This window comes from Atta cephalotes (assembly GCF_000143395.1).
Source record: "Atta cephalotes unplaced genomic scaffold scaffold00007, whole genome shotgun sequence".
Taxonomy (NCBI): domain Eukaryota; kingdom Metazoa; phylum Arthropoda; class Insecta; order Hymenoptera; family Formicidae; genus Atta; species Atta cephalotes.
Window position 1 is genome coordinate 6,041,077 of NW_012130071.1, and position 10,678 is coordinate 6,051,754.

The following is a 10,678-nucleotide window of genomic DNA, read 5'->3' on the forward strand; positions in this document are numbered from 1 at the left end:
TAATCTGATAATAGCAGCGATTATATTTCCGAGTGAGCAGTGGTACAAATACATGGTTTCTCGAACATCGACATTTCGCCATGACCTCTATTACATTCGGAGGAAAAAAGCGATGCACCTACAACAGTAAATTTCTCCGCCCACGTTCTGATAAAGTCTACCACGCAATTGCATAGTACAATTACGAATGTCGTTCGGAGTTGTATTTCTGACTCTACTCATTTTCATTTACCTCGCCGATTTTCCAATAGATATGTTTGCAGAGAACATGTGTATATGCATACAGATATATAATCTCGTTGACCTTTGAATAATATCATGTTAAATGGCACGGTTATATTGAAAATGAATTGCTAATAACATCGCAGATGTTAAACTAACAAAGCAAATTTGTTAATATATTTAGCATTGTATATTATAACTGCTTTCAAACTATTCAAAACAATTTTTTTATATACAAGAGAATATTCCTCATTCAATTTTTTGAGAATAACAGATATCTCTTGCATTTATCTTGTATTTAATTTTTTTAATTCAGAATTATTAGACATATAATTGGATATTTTTCCGATTGTTGTGCATATTTTTACAAAACAATAATTTAAAAAAAAAGAAATGAATTTGAATTTCATAAGAAATAATAAAAATAATTAAAGTTATAGTGTATCAAATTATTTAGAACAATTTCTAAATTTATAAGAAAATATCTCGTAAAATTTTTCGAGAATAACAAATATCTCTTGCATCTATATTTTATTAATTTTTTAAATTCTTTGAAATTCTAGTGGAATCTGAGTTTTTCCAATTATTGTGATTTTATATACGTAAATAGTTTAAAAAAAAACAAATTTTAAATTTATGGAAAAATGCAAAAAATAATTAAAAATTCATCCTCCCGTAATATTTTTTTATATTTATATTTTGTTACTTGCCATTTTTGTTATATTTTTTTCGAACAATTTAAAATCACATTTTTCTTCGGAGAGAGAATTATCTTCACTTTACTAGCTTTTAATATTCAACACATTCGTATTATGATATCGTGTGATTGATATCGCAATTAAACTTTTTAAACAAATTTACATTGAATTAACCGAAAGATAAATTTCTATTTGTACAACGCTGTACAATATCTTTTAGAATCATTTGTTTTAAAGTCAACATCGCATTAACCGAATTCAACTACGTAATTAAATTTTTTCCTCTCTGTTATCGATGAGATTAATTTGTGAAAGAATAATAGAGATAATTATTCAGATTTATTTCCGAATCGCGGTATTCTCGATAGCTATATATATTTTTCGCAAAATCTCGCTTTGAATTTCAGTAACCAGGATATAGCGGAACCTATACAACCGGTTTACTGTTCAAAGTAAACCGCGGCCATTTGTGCGTATTGTCGTAGCTACACGCGTGTTTGCAGTTATATCGCGTGTGTTCGCTCATTCACATTCATCTCCCTCCTCTAGGAATTCTCTCCCTGTTTCTTTTACCATTGTAACCCAGCCGATTCAGGATCGGCAATGAAGAGGGTGCACGTGCCAAGTAATGTATACACATGTCTACGTACATGTGTGTATGTAATGTGCATATGTTTGCGTTTATGTACGCGAGCGCGCCGTTGGCCGTGCGCGCGCTCCACGCTCATGGATGCTGGACGCAAAATCAATATCAAGTTTACATCGCGTCTATGTACACACGTGGATCGTGAATCTTGTCGTAAAATTCGGACCCGACGCAACGCCGAGGTTGCTGATACTCAATTGGATTGCAATTGCGTCAGAACGTGATCGTACTAGTACTGGAGAATCAATCCGGAGTTTGAATTAAAGGATGGGAAGGGAGTCACGTAAAAAATGAAACGCGTACACTGAAAAATAAAAATCTATAGAAAATTTAATAACGAAACGAAAGATAAATTTCAAAGCGACACGCAAGCGTAAATCGAAAATATTCTATTACGTAATTTATAATACAATAAGCAAAAAATATATGCAAAACATTGTTTCATTAATATATATTATTAAAAACGTTGATGTTTCATTAATATAATGCATTAAAAACATTGTTCCTTTAAAAGAGATATTAAATTTTTTATATTCTTATAATTCTTTGCTGAAAGGAATATTAAAATAATTGATTCTTTTCCTATCTAATACTTTTTTTTATAACACATGCTAACGAAGTTTATTTAGCATTGTTTAATGAAGACCACATTATTTAATTATTTTTCACATTTAAGCCAATTTTAATTGATATTTTTGAAAATGAATCAATAAACGAATAATAAATAAATTTAATATAACGCAACATTATTTATATTTTTCAATGACTATCATATGCATACAAAGAACATTAAAAGATAATTATAGCTTAATTAAAAAAGAATTATATTCAATGATATAAATTAGTTTTCTCTTTGATATGATTAAAATATTTGAAAAAATTATAATTTATAAATTTATTATACGTACATAGTATAATGCTACGTTCATTCTTGCCATAATTAATAGTTCTTACATAGAACGATGCAGCTGCTCCATCATGCGCTTGACTACGCGAGGGAAATACTTAATCGTTAAATGAATCGCGTAGGTCGTGTACGAATATAATCTTGATCCATTACCCTTATCGATTATCAGGTTACTTGAATTAGGTTTGTTTGAGGTTTGTTCATTATTATTATTATTAATTACAAGGCATTAACAACGTTATCGATTCCCAAATGGATAACTTTGTGCAATCTCTTTTCAATATTAATGAGTATAATTATTTATTTACTGCCTTATATAATTGGACGTAATTCGCGTCTCAATCGCGATAAAAACAGTTTTCGTTTTTTTAAACATTTTTTTATTTATTCTAAATTCTAGATATGCAGGCATTTAGACAACGAAACTAACGCAAATATTTCAATATCTCAGTTTACGTTTTTTTGCTAAAAATTGATAAAAATCCTAATTTAATATAATTTTTCCAAATTTGATCGTCTTACCAAGGAATGTTCACAGAATTCCGATGTAGCAGCCGTGACCGTCGATTTTTTGTATCTGATAACAGTCGCAAAATTCAATACTGCGTATAATCACATCGTACAAGGAAGCAGACGTTAGTTACGCCGTGTAGGACCCGTTCACGCCCGATTCCGCTTCGGAAGACCAAATTCTCTCCTGAATCTTTCCAAGGTAGTTTTCCCGACCGGAAATCGATCCCACGGTGACTCACGAGTATTCACTTGTCAAGGGTGACGTATCGAAAAGCGCACTTTCGGAATGAACGAGGTTTACTTGATATATGTTGTGTTGACCACGAATATCTGCGACCTACCCCACAAGGGTTGTAGTTACAGAATAATGCTCCGGTTCAAGATGGGGAATATTACCCCTTCTGGACGCATGCGCATTTCTGTGCATCCCCCTAGCTGGCGAAGCAAAGTGACGGAGTCCTGGGGTCTGGCGGAAGCGGCAGGACTTTTTACTCGATAAATAATCAAAGGGACCGAGGAGGGTGACTCTATACACTGGACTTCATAAAACTCTTTTTAAGATACTAACAAGGAGATCGTTGTCGTTTAACTTATTTTTTACACAGCTCTTTTTAACTCTTCTTTTTTCGATATTTCTCACAATATTTTTTTATTATTTTCTACGAAATTAATGATTAATAAATAAAATATTGTTACTTATATGAATAAATTTCATGGAAACAAAATAAAATTTTAATATTTTCAAAATTGTTTATAAAATATTTATAAAATATTAACGAAATAATTATCTCTAATTCTTAGTACTAACGTTATTAATAAAATAAAAAAATTTAAATCCCACATTAATGAAAATTATTATTAATGAGCGCTTGGAATGATTGATGTATATAATTATAATTTATCATAAATTTGTAATGTTTATATGACAAGAAGATATAAATATTAGAGAAATTTAAAGTGAATAAAGTGTTAAAAATGTATACATTTATTTATAAAGTTTTATATACATACACATACTGTGTTAATATGATTGATAGCATGTGTGCGACCTCGTGTAACGTTACGTACGCACATTATTTTTACGTAACTATTGTACGTCTTTAATAATCATTCGACTATCGTTCAATCTCAAAAAACGTTTTGGTTTTACATATTATACGTATAAAATATTTCTGTAAAAAATTTTATAAATTTTTTTGGAGCATAAATATTAGATAATTAAAAAAAATCTTATCACAATATATATAAACGTCGCAACGCGCTGACACTCGTTGTTTATGTAGATTAAATATTCTCTGTGAAATTGACGCGCCACATTCGAGGATATGTTTTCCCATGAGCATTGCTCAATCGAAGAGCTTCGATGACGATCGTTCAGTGAACATTGACAAGTCCCTTCAACATTCACTTGATTGCTCGCTGCAATTGCTCGGTATCACGGTGTGACAGCCACGTCGGTTTCGCAATTGCTTGGCCGCGAATTTGTCAGGATCCTAAAAACCAAACCCATGTTGCAATCATATTAAGTCATATTTCTTTCGGAATTTTAACGAATTATTGCAGTCAAATCGCATTTATTTAACACAATTAGGATTTCCTTTAAAATTTAAATGGAATTTCTAAAGAGTAAGAATTTTTCATCTTAAAGAGGTAACTTCAGTTTACAATCTAATTTTAGTAAAATGAAATTTTGATTTTATATATATATATATATATATATATAAATCCTTCATTAGAAAATTAAAGGACAACAAGAAGTAATAAAATGAGACGTAAATCTCTCTCTCTCTCTCTCTCTCTCTCTCTCATACACACACGCGCGCGCACGCACACACATACACACACACACACACACATGAATTGTTACCTGAATGTCATTGGTGCCTGTCACCGTGTGAAAGGATTTCATCGATATTTTTCGCTGCATTTCCTTGAACGGGGAGAAATTTGGCTGCGGCATCCAATTCGTTCCGTAAGAAATCGGATGTATATCCCCACGCGCTGCATGAGATGTATCGTTCAACGTTTCTGAGCGGCCATCGTCGTAACCTGTACTGATTTCATCCAATATCATGTTTGCTTCAGTAGGTACGAGGATCTCCTCTTGCGCTCTGAGGACAAGAATATGTTTTTATGATACAAATAACATTTTTTTCGCTTTATTTTTTTCCTTCTGCAACAAAAGCTAATGAACGAAAGAAGGTAATTGATACACAAATCGCAATACCTACCCATCCTCTGACCATTCCATATATAATTTGATCATTGCAAACGCGTTCCGAAATTTAGCTAAAGATACTTTAACAAAAGTTTCCATGCGATCTGTAGAGTTTGCACATCCCAAAGCGGTTATGGCAATCAACATCGCGATAATCCAACTAATAAAACCGGCCGACATCACTGGTGGCTGTATGGGTACAGGATAATATGAAGACCAGACATGTTGCCACCAGGGATATGAAACATCTCGATATTCAGATTCCTATCAATTACAGAAATTTTTTAAATATTATATATCACATAGAAGATTTAAATTAATTATTATAATTAGTACAACTGATTATTATAAGTCTGTATAAACTAATTATTATATAATGAATTTAATTAATTACATTTTGTAATTAACCTCTTGTAATTATCTAATTTTAGGCTTAGTAATTAGTTTATAGAGACTTATAATAATTAATTATATGAATTATAATAATTAGTTTAGACTAAAATTTACTTCTAAAAAATACTATAATATTTTATTCTTTGGGAAAAGCTTTAGAAAATTATTTCCCTTTTTTCTACATACATATCTTATTTTCTTTATTACATAAAAGTAGATAATTCAAGCATTACGAAAGCAATTTCTTTGTTACAAGAAGAATATAATAACGAATCCACTCACGTAACTCCAATAATGCCAGACGCTGCAATAGAGTATCCTTTGGAGGATCAGCCATAGCCATAAAAGAGCATTAATTGTGAGCCAGCTAACTGACACCTTGAAAGATGCACGTGTATACAGAAGGGCATTAACACATGAGATGCGATGATTTTTGTACCTGAAATACTTTATAAATAAATGTCGCGCCTACGATGTTCATAAGCCGCGTGGAGGACGGAGGATTCTTCCAGAGGATGAATACCACGGCCGTCAGGATTAGGAAGGATGGCAGCGTGTGGATAAAGTCTGGTCCAACTGCGATTTTCGCATATTCACGGAAAACCTTGTGTCGCAGAAGTAGAATCTCGTGGGGCACGGAAAGCAGGGTCCCTATCTGCGTGTGCAACGCGCTCAGGCAGGACATCACTGACAAGGGCTTACGCGTCAGCCTGGCCTTTCGGAATTATCTGTCACCGCGAAGGAACGAATCGTGGTTATAATAGTTACATCCAGTTACATCGAAACGCCTGACGTGCGCTGAAATGAACCGTATAGCGCCTATCGTTTGTTCAAGGAAGGAACGAGTGATAACGATGGAAACACTGATATATTCTCGATAGATATATAAATTTGCACATTAATTCCATTTGTCAACATATTATGGAAGTGTTGAAAATACCTATTATTATGGAATATGTCGGAATTCTGATTCATTCCATGATAGGACCTTAAATAGATTGTGCATATTATATTATATATATAGTGTTCAAAATAGATTATGTGTATTACCGAAGTATTCTGAATGGATTACGGTCGAAATTGTTCAATTATTCTTTAGGTTCTTTCTATTATTTTCTACTCACTAAAATTTTTAGAAATAAATTCTGAAGAATGAAACTCATTCTTAAAAATTGATAAGTGATTGAATCTTTTTTCCAAGAATGGCTCAATTTTTATTCTTTATTGTGAGATTCTATTCTAAAGAGTTTAAAGAGTAAAAAACAGAATAATTGCAATCAGAATTCGAATTTCGACTAGTTATATAATAGTAGCTCAGTTCTGGGATGGTTCATCATGATGATACGTTATTTAAGCCAGTTATTAAAAGTTGAAAATTATACAAAATTGAGCCACATGTTAAACTGAAATAGTTTAATGATTAATAATTAAATTATAATTTAAATTATAAATCAATATATCCTTAAAGTTCCTTGAAGTTAAGAATGGAGAAGTTGTAAAGAGATTGGCATTCAATTAAAATTTTCCCGATAATCGGATTTCCAAGAAAAATAGTGGTCGAAAATTTCCAAACGATTAGCGAACATAAATGAATATTTATTTATAAAAATTCGTAAAATTTATTTAACAATAAAATACTTTCTATTCAAAGCGTTATTATTATATACAATTATATACACTTATATATTTAACGATTAAGCAGTCTATATAAGGAAGTAATCGGGTCCAACGAAGGATCCACATTTTGGAAAGTCCTGTGGCGGCGCCACCATGTCGCTAGGTTCCCCAACTTGCAAGATAACATCTAAACCACGAGTCCAATCAGTCGCGTGCTCATCCCGCAACATCCAATAACCTGCGAAATCAGATAAAAGTTTTATCGAGTTGTTGATAGATTGATAGATTTATTAAATCAGTTTTTTAATTAATAAAAATATTATGAGTAATATTCATAGACTCTTCTTATTTCAAGACTGTCTTATGTAATGTCTTAAAACGTTAATATGACCCTGATTGATTCGTGACTTCTTAAGACTGTACTTAAGACAGTTTTGAATATAAAATTTGACTATGAATATCGACATAGATATCTTAATTATTAATTATTAACACCAAAACCGCCGATGATATTCTATTAAAAACTGAAAGATGGCAATTTAATAATTTCCTTTTTTTTTTCGATTAGTGAGAAGTTATTTTGGTATTATTATTGTAACATTAAAATTATTTGTATTATATACACATATTTTTAATATTCTGTTCTGTAAATCTAATATAAACGAGAAAAAAAAATGATTAATGGTTTTAAGTTAACTAAGGTTTGAACTTAAAGTCAAAAGTTTTGCTATTATATTTATTATACAGTGAAATTCAGTTTGCGAGAAACTCTTCATTTCTAATCATTAATATAATCCCATCAATTGCTAATATCTTCGTATATTTTAACAGTAGAATTATTTTTAATTTGCTAAACAAAGTTATCAAATTAACAATTGAATTTGAATAGGATTTTATACATTAAGTATTTATATCAGTTTAATAAGAAAAGGTTTGTTTAATAAGAACCTGGATTGTCGGCTTTAAATCGCAGTGCCACGGCACCAAATTTAGGCACGATGATGGTATCCTTGATTAATGTGCAATCGAGATTCCGCGAAAACAGTTGGCTTCTCTCATCAAGTTTTTTCAGCTCTTGCAGTGATACACTTCGCCCAAATTGTCGGGCGCCCACCACGTAAAAATTGTAGCCGTGTAGATGATAAACTAGATCATCCAAACCGCCTATAACAAAATAATAGATTAACCTATAACAATAATATAACTTTATAATTGAATAGAATTCCTCATAGCAAAAAGCTGAATTGCCGAATTATTATTCTTATTATTATTCGTGACCTTAGTTAAAATTATTTAATAATATTGAATTATTTTATGATGTCAAACTATATTATGATACTGAATGTATAATATTATAAGTATATAACAACTTATGTAAATTATAAAATTACTAAACTACAAAAATATTAAATTATATAAAAATTAAATGTTTATAGCATGAACAGGTCTAACAGAGAATCCATTAAAAAAACCTGCATCATGTAAAAAATGGTCTTTGAACAAATGGTGAATGAAGATAATTTCACAAGAAATATCACGAACCGATAGTCGAGTCGATGCTGAAATTAGTTTCGTGTAATTGCGAAGCTTTATAAAAGAGACCAATCGTTCCATGTGCTGTTATCGGAAGTCGCGGGATTTCTCTTGGCTGTCGCAATTGTCTTAAAAGAAATTGCGATGACGCGTCAAATAATGTTTTACAAGCGAATAATATATACCTTCCTCATCAAAAGTGATTTATGATGATGAGAGCCTTCATCAATAACTTTAGCTTTCGCAACCAATACAAGATGTAGAGATATCGGGGTCAAACGTAAATTCTATTATGCTGCTAATGTTCTTTCACGTGCTGCTTTACTCATTTTGTAAGATTATCCCCAAGCATATGCTTGGAGGGACTATGTAATAATTAAACTAATGAGTTACGCTATAATATTACGCAGAATACCGTACGCCTTCAAACGAATAGCGTAATAATGAGTTCCTGCAGTAACCTTGTCACATTCCATATTAATTTGCATTGTCTTGATTAAAGATTCTGATCAAAGTTCAATATTATGAATATTTGATGATTTAAGAATTCTTTTCTTATCTCTAATCATAAAATGCTAAGAATCATTAAAAATGTATTTAAATTATTTTGACCTTTTTTTGTATCTTTTCCAATTTATTAAATCATAATTTATTAAATCATACAAGATTGTTGAATATAGGATATTATTTAATTATATATAGTTCAATGTAGTAATTTATATATAGTTCATGTAGCCAAATGCATGCAAATATTCTAAAATATATACATTATATACTAAAAATATATATACTAAATAAAAAATATATATACTAAAAATATATTTATATGTTCTAAAGATATATATATATATTAAAATACCGTCAAATATATGATATATTCAAAGGACACAACTGTAAATATTCTATGAAAAACTATAGAATATTTTATGTAATCTACAAAATATTCTATGTCTCAATACATGGGTTTGATCTTGTTCGTATAAATTTAGTAGCAATTTAAAACAGTTAGTTGATAGCAGTTAATTAACTGCAGATGTGCAGTGTGTAATTAATTTTTTTTTTAATTAACAGTATGCTATTAATTAATTTTACTTATATATTCTGAAAAACTTCCTAGAAATGTTCTTTTTATTAAAAATATATTAAAAATATATTTTATGTATATTCATAAAATGTTCGATTCAAATATTCCGAGATTATTTGTATTTTTAAAGATGTTCGTAGAACATGTTATCTAGGTATATTTTTATCATTGAAGAGAAATATATAACAACGATAAAAAAGGAAAAAATTAAAAATTTTTTAGGCCTCTCATAAAATTATGAGTGTGAAAAATCCGTCTTTGCCTGTGTCTTTCTTTAGGTTTTCTACACATAAAATCTGGACGAAAGATTTCGAATGAATGGAAACGGAGGAGAAAGTGAAAAACGCGAACAACTCAAATTAATCAGAAATGTACACGAGATGAATGTACACGCGACATTGCGAACTAATCGCATTTACGTTTTAATCACGTTGGAATGAAACTGATTTACCTTGATTCAAGAGAATAATCTCGACAGTTGCTCCGAGAGGCACGTGGCGCACGTGTACGCATTCGCATATGTCACCCGCGCCGACGTCGCCGATCTGACGACATCGGCGTCGTGACATGGTCTCGTTGCTCTCATTGAGATCATCCTCGTTGTTATCGTTGTTGGTGCACAGCATCCCCGGAGACACGTCTCCACCTTGGGTCAACAGCGGTGACGGCGGAAATGTGAAAGTGATGTTGTTCACATTCAACACTCGCGTCTCCGTCCCACTATTACCTAAAGAAGACGAAAGATTTTCGCATTGCGATTAAATAATCAAGTTTATATCGCACATTTTCTCTCTCTCTCTCTNCTCTCTCTCTCTCTCTACTCTCTACTACTCTACTCTCTCTACTC

General features: G+C 31.2%; 2 protein-coding genes across 2 annotated transcripts in view; both read right to left on the bottom strand.

Moving 5' to 3' along the window:
• Positions 1 to 4,383: 4,383 nt before the first annotated feature.
• Positions 4,384 to 6,282, bottom strand: LOC105627010. Its single transcript, XM_012208293.1, has 5 exons — positions 6,037 to 6,282; positions 5,880 to 5,975; positions 5,218 to 5,468; positions 4,854 to 5,097; positions 4,384 to 4,479 (listed from the first exon to the last, which is right to left on the bottom strand). The coding sequence occupies exons 1-5, from the start codon at positions 6,280 to 6,282 to the stop codon at positions 4,384 to 4,386; spliced, it is 933 nt and encodes a 310-aa protein (XP_012063683.1).
• A 953-nt stretch (positions 6,283 to 7,235) lies between these two features.
• LOC105626957 (laccase-4-like) overlaps positions 7,236 to 10,678 on the bottom strand; it is a 12,528-nt gene continuing 9,085 nt past the window's right edge. Inside the window, exons 7-9 of the mRNA XM_012208247.1 lie at positions 10,283 to 10,558; positions 8,163 to 8,378; positions 7,236 to 7,452 (exon numbers count right to left, since the gene is read on the bottom strand). Of these exons, the coding sequence (XP_012063637.1) occupies positions 7,301 to 7,452; positions 8,163 to 8,378; positions 10,283 to 10,558 (644 nt within the window). The 3' untranslated portion in view covers positions 7,236 to 7,300. The remainder of the gene's footprint in view (positions 7,453 to 8,162; positions 8,379 to 10,282; positions 10,559 to 10,678) is intronic.

Excerpts from the sequence above, each read along its gene's own strand:
- LOC105627010 (XM_012208293.1), bottom strand. The coding sequence starts at position 6,282 with ATGTCCTGCCTGAGCGCGTTGCACACGCAGATAGGGACCCTGCTTTCC. Across the intron at positions 5,976-6,036 it reads TTATTTATAAAGTATTTCAG|GTGTCAGTTAGCTGGCTCAC; the intron begins GTACAAAAATCA and ends GCATCTTTCAAG. Across the intron at positions 4,480-4,853 it reads CAGGCACCAATGACATTCAG|GATCCTGACAAATTCGCGGC; the intron begins GTAACAATTCAT and ends TTTGGTTTTTAG.